General features: G+C 34.2%; 1 protein-coding gene across 3 annotated transcripts in view; it reads right to left on the bottom strand.

Annotated features, from left to right (window-relative positions):
* HMCN1 (hemicentin 1) overlaps nucleotides 1-20,334 on the bottom strand; it is a 465,183-nt gene that overhangs the window by 308,814 nt on the left and 136,035 nt on the right. For all 3 annotated transcript variants that reach the window (XM_031937038.1, XM_031937039.1, XM_003767514.3), the window contains exons 3-4: nucleotides 18,997-19,155; nucleotides 17,876-17,998 (exon numbers count right to left, since the gene is read on the bottom strand). In XM_031937038.1, coding sequence (XP_031792898.1) covers nucleotides 17,876-17,998; nucleotides 18,997-19,155 — 282 coding nt within the window. The remainder of the gene's footprint in view (nucleotides 1-17,875; nucleotides 17,999-18,996; nucleotides 19,156-20,334) is intronic.

The raw sequence follows: 20,334 nt of genomic DNA, 5'->3' as shown, positions 1-20,334 counted from the left end.
TACCCTGCAATACAGTATCACATTAAAACCTTTTACACGTGTTAATAAATGTTAGTTATAATGAGTGTTGAATCATACAAGTTGAATGAAATTTAAATTTTGTTTATTCATTTAATCTCTGCTCCAAACTAAAAATTCTAGATGGGATCAATAACATCCAGATATTTATATCATAATATTATTCAATGTTCAATGAAGGATCATGTTTTGTAAAATGGAGTACAACCTGTGTGTTCATTTCTCTTAGTTAAAGAAAGTTTAATGGAATTTCAAGAAAATGATGAATATTCCAGTGCCATGGAAATCATGTCACTGGTGAAGGCAGAGCTTCAATTAGCAAATTCTTCTACTTCTAAAATGACCACAAATTTGGAAAGAAATTGTGTTGGGTTTAAAGACAGAATGGCAAGAGACTCAAATAAGCAAAATCAGTCCAATGATATTTAAGGATGAAAATGGAAAGAAGACAAAAAGCAGAAGAAAAATGGAAAAGATCTGTAAAGATTACTCTGACAATTTTTATCCATGATTAAGGAAAATATAACTACCTCTCTTGCACTCTATCATGTGCAGACACTAAAATAGTACCAAAAAGAAGAGATGTATAAAAGGCAGCTAAATGAGGACCAAATATACACAGAGAGAACCATGCTGAGAGGTAACAGAATCCCAAGGATACTGAAGGATCATTTCACAAGGTTTCTAAAAAAGAAAAAAAAAAAAAAGGAAAGATACCAAAGATAAAAAATCTCAAATCTTCCCAATATAGAAAAAAAATGATCCAGTAAACACCATCTATTAATATATAAACCTAATTTCTTAGCTCTAGAATAATAAAGACTAATATTTATGTAGCACTTTAATTTTTGCATATATTATGCTATGAAAATCATCTATTCACACATACAGGGTATCTTCAATAATGTAATTAGTGAAGAAAAGGTAGGCTTTCATAACTGATATTCCTTAGTAAACCACCTTTTTATCTTCATGAAAATGAGAATATAAGATCCTCCTTTGCTCATTATTTTTCTTTGGAAAAACTCTGCCTTATGGCTTCACTTTCAACAAACTCTCTCTCATTAGATAAGGTATTTTAGTTCATTTCTTTAGTATTATCTTCCCATTTGCTATACTTTTGCTTCTAAGGCAGTTATATAGTGTAGTGAATAGAGCACCAGGTTTGGAGACAGGAAGGTCTGAGTTCAAACCTAACCTCTTACTGTGTGACCCTGGATAACTCACTAAATCTTATTTGTCTCAGCATCCTCATTTGTAAAACTAAGCTGGAAAAGAAAATGAAAAACTACTTCAGTATCTTTCCCAAGAAAACCCCAAAAAGGATCATGAATAGTGGAAACACAACATAACTGAAAAATCACTAAATTATACTGAAATACAGTTATCAAATTTTTTTTCAATAAAATACATTCACAAACAACACAATAAAGAATTCCTAATTAAGATGGGACAACATATAGAGGCTATTCATCACTATATTCTTCTAAAGCTTGAATGGACATGCAGATGGAATTGGTCTTACATGTATGTAATGGTATGAAGCAAGGTATTCTAGCTGAAGCTTATGCAGCTTGTCCCCTTGGCTGATTTTGAAAGAATAATTTGCATATTATTGGTAGTATAGGTAAATATTGTTGAAAAATGAGCTGTGGGCAGAGACAATAGAAGAACTTGTCCCAAGATGTAGATTTTCTTGCCTCTATCTTAACTGAAAGGCAAGGTAAACAAAGTCAGATTTTTTTGTTGTTTTTTGTCTTTTGTTATCAAAGAGTCCTTGACTTCAGGGAGATGATGCCATGAGGTGCAAGTGAATTGGATTTAAGTGAGGGAAGGCTGTGCAAGGTCACCTGCCTCATTTTCCCTTCCAGAGCCAGATCAGGATGACTGGAGATAGCTTTGGATGAAATGGGAAATCTTGGGCCTTTTTAAACTAAGGTCTACAACAGGTTTCAGTTTGACCGAGACTGCACTGTTCAATGATTAAGACTAGGTAGTAATTGAAGCAAAGAATTTCCTCTTTCATCTAGTCCAAAAATATCTAAATAAATATATACATGTGAAATGGACAAAACACTGGGCTCCATCCCTGGGCCATGAGGCCCTAGATTTTCCGAGAAGTGGACACCTAAAAGGTCATAAGGTCCTGGACTTTCCAAGAAGGGTCTGTCTGACAATGTTGAACCAACATTACAATGTATGTCGACATGCCCCATTGTGTGGTCCCCCACATCCGGGCATTTCCCCATTGTAAGTGAGAGATTGTAACCATAAGGCTGTACTGAGGAGTGGCAAATGTGCTTAAAAGTCTGCCTCGCTGCAAGCTCAGGGCTGATCTCTACTAGCTTGTCTAGTGGGTCAGTCACTGGCCAGCCAATAAATGATGCTTTAAATTAAAATATTCTGGTCTGAGCTGTCTATCTTGTGTCTTTCCATTTCAATGAATTAGTGAATTTGAGAGGGTTTCTGACCAAAGCAGAAATGACTGCTATTTACATTCAATTTGAGTCAATCAGGGCTCAAACAATGACCAAATGCAGCTTGGCCAAGGAGCTAGGATTTAAAAAAAAAAAAAAAAAAAAAGGCAACCCACCCAGTTCTAATAGTCTGAGAGAAAGAAGGAAAATCTTGCATCTGTGGCCAGGACTACTGCTGCTTAGGAGATAGTAGAACTCATAGCTTAGATACTAAGGAGCAGAACTATGGAGGTGGAACCATTGGTTGATTCTAGAATATAGCTTTGTTTCCCCTAGTGGTATATAGGAAGCACCTTAGGTCAAAATTTCAGGTTAAACTCAAAGTTGAAATAGTATAGACCTGAGGGCCAAAGTCTCATTCATGTACCTGACCTGAATATTGTTTTAGACCAAGAGAAACTAAAGAACTGATCTCTAAGAGAAGCAGGCAGAAGGTTCTGATAGAGATCAGTTTAGCTCCATGATCTCACCCTTTGGGGAGGTGGTCCAGTCTGAAATCCAAGTTTGTCAAACTCTTGAGACTCACACCCTGTAGAGATGTTGAGTCGTCTCACTTTGCCATGGGCAGTTTGAAATCCCAGTCATGTCCCTGAGGTTAAATTTTCCCTATAAAATGTATTTATGGGCCATCCCATTGCTGCTAATCTCCTTTGGGTCAGTATACTAATGCACTCTGCCTCATGGTGTCTTTCCCCTTCCCCTTTCCCTTCTCCCATGATATCTCCCTTAACTCCACTGAATGGGATAAACTGAGTGAAGACCTCTCATAAGAATGTGATCTTGATCTATGTCCTAATTGTGACTTGAGACTTTGCAATAACAAGTTGAGCTATAGCTAAAAGCTTCAGGTATTCCACTATCTTAGATAAATATTTCCCTGCTGCCACCGTCCCCCCCCCCCCCCCCCCCCCCCCCCCCCCCCCCCCCCCCCCCCCAGCCCTTAATTAACATTTAAGTACTTAATGGGTAGAGTTTGTTATTTACTAGTATTCTTTTGTTTCTGGGATAAATTTCTGCATTTAGTATGTATCCCTGGACTCCCTAGGGTCTGTATAATCTAGTTTTTTGCAATTTGCACTTTGCACTCCTCTACTGGCATTTTGTTTGTTGGGAGTTGCCCTTTCTCCTGAGATCCAAATAAATCTTTTTTTGCTTTCCATCTTGAGAGTCTCTGATTTTAATTTGGATTGGAGTCATAGCTGTCCCAATCGACTATGTTTACCAATCCCCCCAATTCTCCTTACAACTAACCAACTCTTTTAGGATGCTAAATCCCTTTCAGGATTTAGCCTGCCAACTAAGACCATGCCCTAACCTCATGGGGTGCTCCTTTTTTACTGGGTAATTGTGATGAATGGGACTTAATGGATGAAGTTTTCTCAGTTTATGAGACTAATTTATGAGACTAGGCCTGAGTTTTATGATCCCTATACCCAGTCTTGAACCCTGGGTTGTAGGGAGTCACATGGTCTCTAAAGGTTAGACCCATAGGGAGTAATGTGACCCAAAGGAAGTAATGTGATCCACAGGAAGCAGATAATATTCATCAAAGATGGTTACATCTTTTTAGTCTATCTAATGAAAAGGCTCAGGCCTTTTGCTATTTAAATCTTGGACAAGCTGGTCAGATTCACAAGCACATGGAAGGAGCTGGAATGGCTTCCAGGTGTGTGTCTGGGACAGATATTGAATAATGTGTAAATCATTTGATTGTTCTTTGTTTTCACTGAATATTGGGGATGAAAGATTAAATAAATGGGGAATTCAATTAAATTGAATATGACCTATATTCAAAAAGTTTAAATTTTTATGGAGGTAGTAGAAATACTAATGCACAAATAACTGTAGTACAAAGCAGATTGCGATAAAAGCAAAGAAGAGAGCAAAATATAATTCTGCCAGTTTGGGGATAGAAATATCACTTGTACCTTCAGGTTTCAGAGAAGAGGTGGTATTCAGGCTTAGCCTTCAAGGAAGGGAACTTTTTTAACAGGTCACAATGTGGGCAATCCACTCCAAGTATGAAAGATAATATTAGCAAAGTCAAAGACAAGCAAAGGAGGCAATTTAGTTTAGCAGAATTTAGGCTACATGAAGGGAAATTATATAAGAATAAATTTAGAAATTTAAGTTTCATTCAATTTTGAATGGCCTTGAATTACCATTCAGAATAGAGTTTATACTGTATTCAACAAGCAGTGAAGTCACTGAAAGCTTTTGAGAAAAAGAATGACATGATCAGAATATGGCAGGAGACATCTGGGATATAGTGTAAAGGCTTAAACTAGAAAGGGAAGGTCTAGAGACAGGAAAAAATAGGAAACTCTGTGGATCCCTATGAAAACGCCATGAAAGCAGAAACTAGGATCATTATAGTGGGAATAAAAAAAAAGGACAGGATGAAAGGAATATTGTTGAGTTCAAGGAAATATGGACTTAAAACAATATTATTAATTTGGTGATAAGGAGATTATAGATGAAACCTGTAATGGGCTGAGGCTTGAGTTGATGCACTGAGGTCCTAAGCACGTGAGGCTAAATCGTAACTGGACTACACTCTATTAATATACATGATTGGATAAAGAATGGTCCCTGCCCACTCTCTGTGCAAGTCCTGATGTGATGTATAGGAAATGATGATTTTGGTGGGTGGAGGCAGAGAGAGACAGGAAGAGAAGCTGAAAGAGATTGACCTTGGTTCCATACTCCTAGCTGCTGATCATGTGGCTGCTGGTCTAGCTAGCTTCTTGACTCAGCTACACACATTGCTATTGCCCATTCTCTTCTACCTCTGATCTTTCTTCACTGAGAATAAAGACTGACCATTTTCCCCTAACCTGAATTCCTGACTCCGGCTGATTTTAAAATACGCGGTCCTCACAGAAACCAACAGTTTCAGGAGTGACAGAAGCAGAACCCTACTTAAGAAGTATGAGGGTGGTGGTAAAGAAGAGGTAACCTTGTAGACTGATTCTTCTAAAAGTTTGGCAAGAATGAAAAATAAAGGATAGGATAGTTTTTATTGTTTTCTTTGATTTTTAGACTCGAGGAAAGATGGACATATTCATGGTTGAAAGCCAAAAGAAAAAGTAAATAGAGAGAAGTGGAGCAAGGTGATATAAGACATAGAATATGACATTCATATCCATAGTTTTAGCAAGAAAAAGGATTACTTCATCTTCTGAGATCCATAGGCAATAAACATGGGTAAAAAGAAAATACAGTAAAAGAACTGAGGATCGCACAGCAGATCAGCTTTGATATATTCAGTTAGAAGGCAAGATCGTCTTCATAGAGTGAAGATGTTAGAGGTAACTAAATGTTATTTTCCCCCCCAACATGTAAGTTTTTTTTTAATCTGTGGCATTCAAAAAACCAAATTCTCATTTAGCATAAATGTCAATAACTTCAATTACTTCCCTACTATTATATCATCTTTTTCAACTGTTACTAACAAACCATAAGTTTCAGAGCCAAATTAGGCAAAAAAAAAAAAAAAAACCACTATCACAAAAGCATTCTTTTTAATAACTCCAGCTTACATTCTATTCTTTCCCTTCTACATTTTAAAATAGTACCATTATAAGAATGAGAAAAAAACATTTTTCTCATCTGCAATAAGTAGTTCATGAGACTTGGCTTATGTGATGAATGTGACAGTCAATAAAAGATGAATAAAAGAACTGCTATTCACCCCTGAAGGATAATTGAAGTTAGTAAAAGTTACTAGTGGATTAGTATTATGCTTTTCCTCAGGAGCGTTTAGCCTCTTGAGAGCAGGAACAGAAAAGGCTGGGAGTTAAACAAGTTAGTTAGGGACATTGGACTAAAATAGAAGACAGTTCATTAAATGAAGCCAGAAATTAAAGAAAAATAGAAAGGGATGACAGAATTGAAGCTCAAACTGAGGCTACAGACAAGCTTAGAGAGGGAAATGGAGGTCTAAAAAAAGGAATCTCAGAACTCAGGATCTTAGAAATGAAATAATTTCAAGTATTTTTTTTTTTTTTTTTTGCAAAATATAACTTTGGTTATTTCTTCTCATAAAGAAGAAAATAAATCATTCCAACTCTCTTCCTTTTGAAACTCCCCAATTTATCATACTATCTTTTCTATTAAGAGGAAGCCATCATTATTGTTTTTCTCTTAACTAATGGAGATCACATTTTTATTTTTTCATTTGCAAATAGACACACATAACAAATAATCACATTTAGAGAGGTTCAAGGCTAATGACTTACCACCATAGCATTTAAACAATTCACCAATTTAGTAATTATGCTTACTTATATTTCCTTTCTATAAAGTCACTGCCACTTTGTCATAATATTCAATGCAATGTTGTACTTCATAAATCCTGTAAAAATACTCAGTAGAAGACATTCATTTTTTAAAATAAAATCCAAATGACTTTATTAACATAAATAGCTCCATGCTTGCAAAATTGAAGTGCAACTTGTTAAAGGAACAAATGGTGTGTTTGAAATGAGTGGAACAAAGTATAATTAATGAAGGTGACAATTGTTTTTCCTGGTGGTGGTTAGTTATGTATTCTTTCTCCCTTACTATTTAATACCAATAAGACAATTTAGTGCTAATAGTATAGTATAGATGAAGATCAAAAATAAAGCATCACACACACAAATATATAAAATCTTCTGCAAATGTAAAATAATCTGGCTTTTCTACTACTTAAAATGAATTTTAATCTTAAAAAAAAAAAAGAAGGCTTTAAAACTATGGAGGACAAAATAAACACTTTAATAATTATCTGAACCTCTCAGGAATTAATGGTTCCACTTCACCTTCAATCTTAAATGAAATGGACCTCATTAATATTTCTAACCAGTTCTGCTTCTACTTGGGTTAAAGTTCTAATAAGAATAAATTCTCTAGGGAAATTGTGGTCTTTACTTTCAGGCCCCAGTTGAAACAGGAAGTATCAGGAGTAAAATGAAAAAAATACTAAAAGACTTATCCAAATATTTTTGAAGCTGCAAAAATATTCAGTGTAACTTTTGGGCAAAGGTACAAATTGCCTTTTATTTTGTAAAAACTGGCTCACCCATCTTGGGTTTATATTGGAAAAACCATCTGAACACAAACTCGGCTCTGTTAAGTACTGTAGACTTGCTTTTATAATAAAATTGGGATTTGTCTGGAGTAATGCACTTTAACATCACATCTTCATTCCACATTTATATTTTTAAACAGGGAGAGCCCATTAGAAAAGCAACAACAAAAATTCCCAAGAAACAGAACTCAGGCTATTGCTTCTTCAGATTTTACTTACTGTAGTAATGTACTATATACCAACAAAGGCCATTTATTACCCAATGATGATAACACATTAATCTAATTTTAAGACCTGTCTGCCATTTCTATTTTCCAATATTTCTAGACATTTGGAGATGGGAGTGGGGGAAGAGAGTGGCAAAGCAGTATTTTATTGAAAGGTTTCTTAATATGCTAGACTAATTAGAGTAACATTTGGGTATCTTATAGTCCACATATAACACTAATATCACAAATCTTTGTCCAATGAGAATTTCCTTAGAGGAATAAAACAAAGGGAAGAATGGAGTCCATGTAGCTCTGTGTAATTGAGGAGGTACTAGGTAACTTAAGTGGGGCTAGCAGAAAAAGCCTGAAGTACTGATAAGATTTCTCCCTGAGGCAAGCAGGGCAGGGCACTGATGGAAATCAGGGAATACAGTCCCACCTCCTGTGGATGTCTTGGGTAACCCCAGCTTACTATATCCATTCTGAAAGCTAAAGTATGATGTCAAAAAACCCCAAAGTTAAATTTCAATCTATCCATGGCATATGCCATCTTTGCTGAATCCCTTTTGGGTTAGACCTCCAGAATGTTCTGCCTTGTGATATCTGTATTCCCATTTCCCCTTCCCCATGCCCCACTCATGGTATCTTTTCTCCTTTTTATCACTATTTTTTTAGGATGCTAAATTTCTCTTTGGATTTAGCCTACAAGGTAAATTATCTTTCTCCTGATTAACTATGAGCTCCACTAGGGAACTGGTTTTTTCCATCGTTAATTGTTAAAAGCCCTTTCCTTGCTAACTATATAATCTACCAAACCTATTTCATATTTACCACTCCTGGTGCCTATTTTACCTCTTCATTTTGTCTGTAACCTATTCTCATAAATATAATTACTTTTTGGCAAAGAGAAAGGCCATTGTGAATTTGTCACATGACCAAAAGCCTTCTTTGGTGTGCTTACACCCATCATAAAATTTGGTGCCAGTTGTTCACCTAAATCTCATCATTTGATACTACCCAGGACCTCATCATAATCTTGTCTTAGTGATTTTAGAAAGTCTGGGTCTCAGATTGTGTTTATATATACAGAATACTTTTCCTTGAGCATTCAGGAGAATAAGTTTAACAATGAGTCTGTGCAGGTACAAGTTTGCCAAAAATAAATGGCAAAATGGAGGTCTTTTTGAAGCAAGCAAAAACAGAACTATCTAAAGTTTGAAAAACTATGAGATCATAGGATCTGTGGGAGCCCAGAGATCATCTTGTCTAACCCCAGAATTCTTAGGGTCTAGGCAACATGCTGTAGTGGAGCTAATAAGATATTGGGAATCTAAAATCCACAGTTTTAACCCAAGCTCAGCCACAGTTGTATGACTTTAGGCAAGAAAAATAACCTTTCTTTGTCTCTTTCAGTATTGTTTTTGTTATTAGATTAGGTTATCTTTTAAAGGAAGAGTTAGAATTAGGAGTTAGGGTGCCTGCAACAAGCAGTACAAAATGAACCTGCAAGTCAACTATGCAATTCATGATGTGAAAACTAATAAGTAATTAAGACATATTCAATGGAGAGTAATAGGTAATTAGTTAACTGTAGTGACTCACAGAAATATTTCATTAACAATAAAAGCTAACAAGGCACTACTTTAATAATTCTTGTTAATTAGGTCCTAATTAGGTTTCATTGTTTTAATGCTGATGAAGAGCTATGTGTTAATTTGGGGGGATCTTTAGTTTCATGGGTAAAACTTAAGCAGTCTTTTCTAGTTATAATTCTACTCTATAATTTGAGGTAATAAAAATATGTAGATCCATAGCATCTATCTCATAATATATGAATTCAGCTATAGGGACAGAGTCAGAGTGACTCCTGTGTTTTAACTTTGTTTAACCTTTGGGTATAGTGCTTAATCAGCCTGTAGCTTTCAGTCCCCTTTGGGACTAATTCTATGTCTTACAGACTAATACCATCACCTGAGAATTATTCCTATCTTTCAATGATGCTATAAATGAGATGCTTATTGTTACAGTTCAGTCATTTCTGCTTCTTTCACTCTTACTGACCCCATTTGGGGTTTTCTTGACAAGGATACTGCATTCCTTTGCCATTTCCTTCTTTAGCTCATTATACAGATGAGAAACTGAGGCACACAGGATTAAGTGATTTGCCCAGTATCACAATGCTAGTGAGTGTATATGGCTGCATTTAAACTTATTGAACATGAATCTTCCTGATTCCAAATCCAGTGCTCTATCCACTTAGCAGCAGAACTAAAGAGGCACTAATTCCACCTCCTTCTCTACTAATCAGGATTGTCTAAGCCTCGTATGTAAATTATTTTATTCCTGACTAATAAAATTCAAGTTACAATTTGGAGGCCAGTATAGCTGCCTGATGCCATGCTGTACCAATAAGTTCTTTTTATTTTATTTCCTGATTTTGCCTTTAATTGGACAAGTCATGAGTCAAACACGATTTTCTTTTTTTAATAATTCCTTGTACCTTTCTAGATAAATGTATTTCAGTGATTGAATCTTGAGAATCTCCTTTGACAATTCTAATAATGGCTTTAATTTTCCTCCATATCATTAATTAACTTTCTTCTATCCATAGCGGATATTCTCATCACATTTATCGTGCTGCACAAGAAAAATAAAATAAAAAAGGGGAAAAAAAAGAGAGAAAAACAAGCAAACAACAACAATAGCAAAGGTGAAAATGTGAAAAGATCTATATTGTGATCCACTTTCAGTCCCCACACTCCTCTCTTTAGATGCAGATGGCTCTATCCATCACAAGTCTATTGGAACTGGCCTGAATTACCTAGTTTATTAACAGGTCTTTAAAACTCACTAATGTTCATAGAAAAATAAAACAAAAGCATGTTAAAACTTAAATAAACTGGGGGCAGCTAGGTGGCGCAGTAGATAGAACACCAACCCTGAAGTCATGAAGACCTGAGTTCAAATAAGGCTCAAACACTTAATACTTCCTAGATGTATGACCCTGGGCAAGTCATTTAACCCCTATTGCCTCAGCCAAAAAAAAAAAAAAAAAAACCCACAATCTTAAGTGAATTGATACAAAGTATAGTAAGAACAAGATATCCATAGATATTTTAAACTCGTATAAACAGGTTTATATATCATTATCGCAGGCTCTAGTACAATATTAAAAAAAAGTTGAAAGTATCAATCATTAATTTCATTAATAATCATTAATCAATCATTAACAAAATCATTAATTTTATTAATTTTATTTTTATAAATAATTTTATAAATTTTATAAATTTATTTTATTTTATTATTAATTTTATAAATAAATTTACAAATAAGCTACAGTTATAAACAGAGCTTACATTTTCATGAATGTCATTTATTCCTTAAACCATTTGGCTCTCTAAAAACAGATGGTATCAAACATTTAGGATTAAACAAAAACATATTGACCAAAGTTTTCAAGTTTATATCTGAAAGGCAAAGTTGATGGGAAGAGCCAGCTGCCATATCTCCTGGTGTAACTTATTTGTTTATAATTTTTAAAAAACATTATCAACAGCTTTTGAAAGACCTTTTTTAGTATTCCCTTTCTCTAATGACTTTGAAGTATATTTTTCCTCTGGGATTCTTAGGGAAAAAAAATAAAAATAAAAGAGAGAAACATTTTCAATGTTTGTAACATAGGAAAAAATTGGCCTAAATTACACAGAGACTCAGAAATAGCTCACCCTATCCAAAGATTTTGCTTGTCTAACACCCCATTGCAGTCGGGTAATTATAAGAATGCATAAAGAAACCTGAAAAATGTATGGAACAAAGACGGTTTCCTTTAGTTTATCATGGGTTACAAGGAAATCTCTCAAACAAACTTCCCTTCAACAATTAACTATTTTTCCTCTTTGTTAGATTGTCAGAAAAGTGAATACTCACAACACTTTTAATACTATTTAACCATGAGGGAAAAAGTCAAAAAATAACAATTCTATTAATCTATTATGTGATATAAACACAGCATCTAAAACTTTATATGTCTGAGAAAATTAGAATTTATCATTTCATTACATAATCTTCTAGATTTTATGTTTTCAAAAGCAAATTGTTATGTTCTGGATTCACAAATATTATAATATCTTAGGAACAATTAACCTACAATTATTTATGGCAATTAAATTAACCAAAAGTTTTCTCTTACATTAAACTACCCTTTACCATGTGCAGATAACATGAAAGCTGTAACCTATTAACATTATTTTTATTATGACTCTCCAAAACAAAAATGTAATGCACAGTGTCCTGAAAATAACTATATTCTTGAGGACTATGCCAGCAGAATACAAGATCTGGCTGGGGATATGGTACTGGTTTACAGGATTTGACTGAATTATATTTATTTTTCGAGGGCCAGCCTTGGTACAGAGAGTAGGCCAGATACTAATTAATGAATGATTTATCTATAGACACAGAAAGAAAAGCATAAAATCATCATTAGTTTTGTGTTAAAGATTTATAGGCCACAAGAGAAGCTTCATATCAAGACATCCTGAAAATTTTCTTGAAAAAGGAGAATAAGGAGACTAGATATGGTAAACACAAAATGTTACCAAAAGTGACTAGTTCTTGATGAGAAATTTCTGAATAATCAGACTATCAGATTGTTATGACAAGAATTCAAAACAATAACAAGTTGAGAAACAGAGAGACAGAGACAAAGAGAGAGACACACAGAGAAATAGACAGAGACAGAGAAAAAGAGAGAAAGGAAGGAGAGAGGAAAAGGGAAGAAGAAGGAAAAGGAGGAGGAGGAAAAGGAGGAAGAAAAAGAAAAGGAAGAAAGAAGGAAGAAGAGAGAGAAAGGAAGAAGGAAGAAGAGAGGAAGAAGAAGGAGGAAAAGGAGAAGTAGGAGGAGGAAAAAAGAAAAGGAAGAAGGAAGAAGGAAGAAGGAGAAGAGGAGGAGAAGGAGAAGAAAGGAATGCAATTAAAACATCTCTAATGTTAAGTATTGCTAACCTGACCTATTTAAACAAAAAGGGGAAAAAATAGATAGAAGAATAGATTCTCAGCATTTCCTAAGGAAGTTTAACCAATGTGAATCAATCAACAAAAGAGAATGCCAAAAGAGACTGAAAACTGCCAGCAAATACTTGATCATTTTGCCAAGGAGAGTGTTATAGGAGCCAAGAGCAACATGGTTTTATAATATAAACTTGTGCATAAATTCTTATACAAGAGGATGGTGGAAGATTGTGAGCAATATTGACTCATAAAAAGCAAGAATTATTGGAAGGTAAAACAAATTTACAGAAGCTTGACATGAGACTATTAGACCAGATCATGCTAAAGGTATTCAAAGATGAAACTGGAAGTTGTTTAACAAGAAAACAAAACAAAACAAAAAACCTAGAAAAATTATTTTAAAATTTCCAAAAGAAATAATTTTCTCTTTTGATGATACTGGAGATGCTGTTTGGATTCCCAGTCACAATCCCAAACATAAGGGGACCAAATATACAAAGGAGGTCTTTGTAGGATATGATATAATTATGAAATCAGGGAGAGAATTAATTCTTAAAATATCTGTAAAAAAGGGGGTAAATGTCATATACTTGTGGGAGAAAACACATATTTGTTGGGGAAAAAAAAAGACAACCATATCACTACTTTCTTATCTCTACAAAAGTCTTAGGGGAATAGTCTCTGCAAATGGACACATATTTGGTGACTAAGAAGAAATTAGGAAGGTTTTTTTTTTTTTTTTTTTTTTTTTTTTTTTTAATACGATTCTACCCTCCTTTCTTTTATGGATGAATTTATCCCATTCACATTCATGGTACCAATTTTTAGGTTTGTTTTCCTTCCAAAATATTATTTGCTGTTGACCCTTGTCTTTGAAAGGAACAAAACGAACAGTCATAAGGAAGAAGGAACAAAATCAGTTATAGTAATCTATAGTTGGAAACAGTAGGAACCTAATGCTATTACTTCCTTTTACTAATCCAAACCCAGATCACTGAGTCATAATCTTTCTGTTTCTTCTATTTTCAGCTTTTTAGCTGAAGTTTATTTTGCCACAAGTGTTTGGTCTCTAATGCCACACAATTCTACATTCTTGTCCATGGCTCAGCTTACTTTCTTGGTTACTCTGTTATGGCTAACTCCTATCTCCATCTTTCTCCCTGTAGTGTCCCAATGAGAAGAAATGTTAAGTTCTTTTTCTTTATCTCCTCTTTCTCTCCTCTCTCTCTCTCTCTCTCTCTCTCTATCTCTCTCTCTCTCTCTCTCTCGTGTGTGTGTGTGTGTGTGTGTGTGTGTGTGTGTGTGTGTCAGAGAGAGGCAGAAACACAGAGAGCCACGGAGAGAATGTATATCTGGAAGAAAATAATCTTTTCTCCCCCTTTCATAGTTTATCTTTTTCAAGTTGCTTAAATTGACTATAACCTGGGTTTCACTTGTCTACTGCACTTTTTGTTTGTGTATTTTATCTACATAGGTCTGCTTTTTTCTAAACAGACGTTGACTGGGCTCCACTGATTTATTGATCCATTTCCCCTTCATAGATTAATTTCATGTTTAGTTTTCACCTTTTTTAGGTGTAGGCCTTTTTGTATGTTATATTCTTTCCTTTCTCATATTTCTTTTGTAAACCTTTGTAGGGATATTTAGCATGTGATTTGATTATATCTTATAGGTTTTTTTATTATTTTTTATCTTTCTCTAGAATAACATTTATGAGTATATAAAAAGCAGGCTTTCATTCAGATGGTCTATGGAATCTATCATTTATACTTTTACTATGGTTCAGACTTCATCAAAGTAAATGATGAAGAAACTTTCTCTGATTTCTGAAAATATAGTAACAAGAATATTTGCTTCAGTAGTTCAAGGGAGACCAAGATATTCTGTTTTTTTTTCCAAATTGGTTATGGAATATTCACAGGTCCATATGCAATATTCTCTTTAAAATTTAATATTCCCTGTTGAGGTTTTCTTGGTGTCTCTGGCAGCAGCCTTTGTTTCAGTTCAGTAATCACCATCCGAGCAGCCAAGGGTTAAAGTCCAAATCCTTTATTGTCTCCTTCAAAGTCTTGACTCCTTGGCTAGTTTTTCTGGAGACCTTCCGGATCTTGGTTTCAGTGGAGAAGCAAAGGAGGAGAGCCTGCCACAACTTCTTTTTCTTTCCTAGTTCTGATTCTGACTGAGTTTGTCTGAGCTTATATGCTCTCTTATCATAGGTATGAATCTTGTGGAACTATAAGTACTAAGTACATGTACTGAAGTAGAGAACTATTAAGCACCAAGCTAAATAACCATTGTCTCTATCAATTCCACTGAGTTAGCAACTTGTAAGAATCCTTGTTTCAAATTCAGAGTTCTGGCCCATAACACCCATATAATTTTCATCTTATTTAAGAGGCTGAATGGTAAGTATGTATGATATGATGTGTATGTTTATGTTCAATATAATTCCATATGTTTACATTGACAAATATATGTCTACTTACATTGAAGAAATTGATATTGATCATCTCCATTGACTTATATGTTTATTTTGGATTCAAAACTGATTACTAGCATCAAGAAATGCTAATAAATTTATATATGTGAATCATGTCCATGTGAATGTACAGAAAATATATCAACTCAGTCTCACTGAGTTCTTTACTGCTTTTTGACATTTAATTAGGTGAGCTTAAAGAAGAGAAAGAATAAATATATATATATATATATATATATATATATATATATTGTTTTCACAAATTTCCTGTAGATTTTGATGTTATATTCTCCTCTGACACATTTTCACATTCTAGAGGAAACACCCGTTTCTACTTATTTTCAAGGTCAGTGATAGGGTCATGTTTTTCAAATAGCTTCTGGTATAGGGCCAGGAACATAGACAAATAAAACGACATATATTTTTAAAAATACATATCATTCAGAACAAGGGCTTCAGAAAAAGTCTCTATCTTAAGCCAAAAAAAGAGAAAGACCAGTCTGAATATTTAGCCTGGAGTGAGCTGTACCCAAAATAGCAGGAACAAGCTAGACATATTATTTAAAACACCAGTGACAGATTAATCAGTACAGTTTCAAGCTGTGCCAAATTCACACTCCATCAAACATCACTGTTTTTTTAACATCAATTCTGACAGCAATGAAAACCAGAAATCAAATCTTGTAGTCCAGAGAGCCTTTATTTATGGTGGGTTTCTGTTTGGTTTTTGTTTGTTTGTTTTGTTTTTTTAATAGATATGTTGGGAGACTTTAAGTAACTTCATTTTTTCCCAGGTCTCTTACTTCCTATCTAATATATAAGAAATTTAACTCTCTTTTTTACTGGAAATTCCCTAGATGGCAAAAATTAGGGTGGTTTCCTTTACCTCCTTCTAGAAAAGGAGTTCTTAAATGGGATCCATGGATAAATTAGAGGAGATATTTGAACTTAGATATGAAAATATCATAGATTTCTATAGAATTGGGTTCTTTTGTATTTTACTTTATACATTATTCTAAGAAAGAATTTATCAGCACACCAGACCACCAAAGAATCCATGACACAAAAGAGTGTTAACTCTTTCAATGGAAGGTTCTCAAAATTTTTACTAGTGGAAAACATGTTCTAACCAAGCCTTCCCAGATGGAAAAGTTTCAAATATAGGTCAATGATAGAGGTACTCTTAGGACCAACCTCTACAAAATTGAGAAAAAAAATCATAACTAGAAGGATGGCCAAAAGTCTCTTCCCCCAGTCTTTTTTTCCCCTTAGCCACATAGAAAATGGTCAACTAAGTTGTGACAGGACTGTAAACTCTGCCAAGTGAAAAAGACAAAGATCAGGCTTCTTTTGAGATAATGAAATAATAAAAAGTTTCTTTTACAACGAATGCAATAGTATTCAGTTTGTGACACTGTAAATGTAATAGTCATGGGAAGACTAACTCTTTACTCAAATTATCAGTTAAGAAAGGAGAATTTAAAGCCTCCTTGAGAATTCAACTTTTAAATTGCATTATGTTTACAACACATCAAGGTTGTATAAATGTATTTGTAACCAATCACTTGAGTGACAAGAAATAAATGCAGTTGTACCATCAAAATAAAATGATTGTATCATTTGGAAGACTTTTCTTTCATACTTTAAAATCTATTATCAACTTGTAAAACCTAGTCTTTTGAATAGATTCTCTAATTTTTATTTACAAATTATCATAATCCTGCTATTTTAATATAAATTTAACTATGATTGATGAATAATTTAAAAAATATGAAACATATTTAAATTATCAGATATCTTTTGCCAATTTCAATACAGGGTTTATATTTAGATTGATACATTTTCTGTTGATATGCCTATTTTCTTTATTGTTAGAGATTTCAATACCTCTCAAATTATTCATTCTGAGTCATTTTCATCCATATCTTTCCATAAGTCCCAATAGAAGATTGATCCTATAAACTAGAATTCTCTTCATTAGAGGTATCAAACACAAAGGGCTAGGAGTGTGGCCCCAACCAAATTAAAATGTAACTGAAAATATTTAACAAAATAAATAATAAAAATATAATATAGGTCTTATTATATAAGATAATACTATGTAATATAAATAATTTTTAAAAGAATATATTTGTTAATATGTGGTTTTCTAAACACCTTTAGGGATCTTTAGGTCCTATTTCTATTTGAGTTTGACACCATTGCTCTGTATCCCTCTTTGGTTCATAAATATTTGGCAAGGTATGCAAAATACATGTTATCAGTGTTAATTAAACTCTTTTACTGATCTAAGGAAGGAAAAAGATTAATCATCAATTCCATTTTTATTTAAATAAATTTCTATTTAAGTCTAAGTATATCAACAGTTACACAGAAGACAATTCCAAAATGAATATATGTAGACTCAATGCTGAGCCAGAAAAATTTTATCATCGATTACCTATCTTGAACACAGAGATGCAGTTAAATAAACAATAATTCTATCAAATAGCCTCTAACAACTGAAAGGGTAATAAAATGAGTCACAGTTAGTCAAGTTAGCTAAAAATACTGGATTCATTATTTCTTTATTCTGATGGTTTTTTTTTTTTAATCATATAGACTTTACCTCATTGACTTGTTTTTTATCTAAGTGGAAAATCTGACCCGAACTTGTAGAAGCAATCTCTTCATAAACTTTATAACCAATATGGCCTCTATCATCACAGTCTCCCGTCAGCACAAATACCACCTGTAATCAAAATAATTCCTGGGATGAGTATTGTAAACCCAATTGCATAGAAAAGGCAAAGTAAAAGGGTCAACCTTTTTAATGTCAATAATTTATCACTTGGACATTTTTTATTATGTATTTCAGATGGAAAAACATAAAAATTGCTGCAAAAATAATTTGTAAATAATAGGAAGGCTGTTAAGCTTCTTGAGAAGATGTGTGAAGTCATGCATGAAGTCAGAAAAATACAGGTTTAAATTTTTCCTCTGACACTAATTGTATGACTATGGACATTTCAGTGTCCTCAGATAACTTTCTAAGACTGTAAATTATGGATGAATTATTTATCTGAATCAGTACTAAGAGTTTGCACACAAGAAGATCCTTACCCATGAAATCACAGGTCAAGATCCAAACTTTCTCCTTTAAAAAAGCAAATACCCCAAAAATCCAATCCATGAAGTATAAAGGGCTGAAACTCCAAAAAGGTATGCTTGAATCAGACAACTGAGCACCTTAAAGCTAATTACCTATTCAATGTGAGACAATGACTCTATTAGCATATGTTTGGATAAATGGCTCTTCTCACTGCTGGTGCTTGCTGAATATTTGGTGTTAAGATAATCATGGGGAAAGATCTGAGGGCCCAAGGGACAGAGTCCCTCCCAAGTCACTTGGCAGGAGAAGGAGGAGAGAGATTGGTGACTCGGGACTCCAGAATCCAGGATTCTGCTTGGCTGCCTCTTTCACTTCTCCCCCTAAAGACCAAGGACTCTGATTTATCCTGACTCTGACTGACCCTGAAGCCCTCCAGAAAGCTAGCCTGTACTCCACGAGGAAGATTAAATGTCTATCTAAAAGATATGTATATTAACTAATATGTATACATAGGTCCAGTTACTGCTTTGCCCAAATAATAGAATTGTTCCACATAATGGTCAGATCTAAGAAGTTATTTCTAGTACTACTTAACCCTATGGTCACCTAGTAAAGCCTGGGAATGAATTTATACTTACTTGTGACTGCTTCTGTTGGATGAGTTGCAATACTTCATGAGTCAGTCTATAATCTTTGGATCGTGCATCGGTAAATACATATATAAAAGATCCAGGAAGAGAAATTTCCAGGGCAATTTTGATGGCTCCAATGCTCATTTCTGGACAATCACCACCACCCTGTTCAAAAATACAGAAGTTCTTTCATTAGTGGGGGAAAAGAAGCATTATCAATTATGCTAACATTCTTCTAATGAGTAAGATTCTTTTCCCTCTCTTCTAGTAATCCTAAACAACTTTCCTCTACTTGTCTTCCATCCCTCCTGTCATATATGCTCTAAGAATCCAAATTATTTTCCCCTTCCATGAAAGGCCAGCAATGTAATTACGGAATGACCATTCACCCAATTAAATGTGACTCTACGAATTGTTTTTGTTGCTGTTGCTGCAACTGGATAATAAAGAAGATTCTGTTAGAGTCCTTCCAACTCAATACTTCTTGGGCACTTTTAGATCAGTCATTATCACCTTGAAAGAACTTAAAGAGGTCAACTCGGTAATCCTATCCCAGTGAGCTTTACAGTTATATCAATAAAATTCCATGTTTACTAGTTAATTAACAAAACGTTATAAAATTATTTCATCTTACGGAAGTATAGGATACTATTCTTTGAAAAGTCTGTGATTTCATCATAAAGAATATTTCTTTTGACCACTGTACCCAGCAATACCTCCAGACTTCTCTAAATGATTTTTATAATTTATTTTGGCCAAAAGAATTAATCTCTTGATGGCCAACCTTCTAACAAGTAACCTTTCCGAATTTAGTTTGGCTGGTATTTGAATAATAGAAATAATCTGCCATTGGGCCTGTATTCAAACCTTTTCACCTTAGACATATCTACCAAAAGTCAGTTGGCTTAGTGAAGTACCTAGAGTCCTTGCCATGTACAGTTCATTTTGGAGCCAGGAATGTTTAACCTAGAAAAGAGAAGAGTTGGAGGGTGGAGAAAGGGTCATGATAGCTGTCCTCAAGTACTTGAAGTTTATGGCATAGGAAAGAAGGATTAGACTCGTTTTGTTTGGACCCAAAAGAATCATTAGACTATAATTAAAATATAAGTCCTTCAGAGTGGGGATTTTTACCCTCTTTTTTGCATGTTCTTAAATTTAAGCTGGTGCTTAAATTCTTAAACCACTTGAATTGTTTGCAAGACACAAGAAGTACATGATTTACGGTCTGTCTCTTATAATTCTCAGTATGTTAAGTGATGATGACAGAAGTAAGAGAGCCTACCTCAGAGACCTACGTTCAAGTACTGCTTTTAACAGGTTTGTGTTCAATTATGTTCTCTGACA

This window comes from Sarcophilus harrisii, chromosome 4, assembly GCF_902635505.1.
Source record: "Sarcophilus harrisii chromosome 4, mSarHar1.11, whole genome shotgun sequence".
In the NCBI taxonomy this organism is placed as follows: Eukaryota; Metazoa; Chordata; class Mammalia; order Dasyuromorphia; family Dasyuridae; genus Sarcophilus; species Sarcophilus harrisii.
Note: the sequence above shows the minus strand (reverse complement) of the source record. Positions and strands in the feature narration are given on the sequence as shown.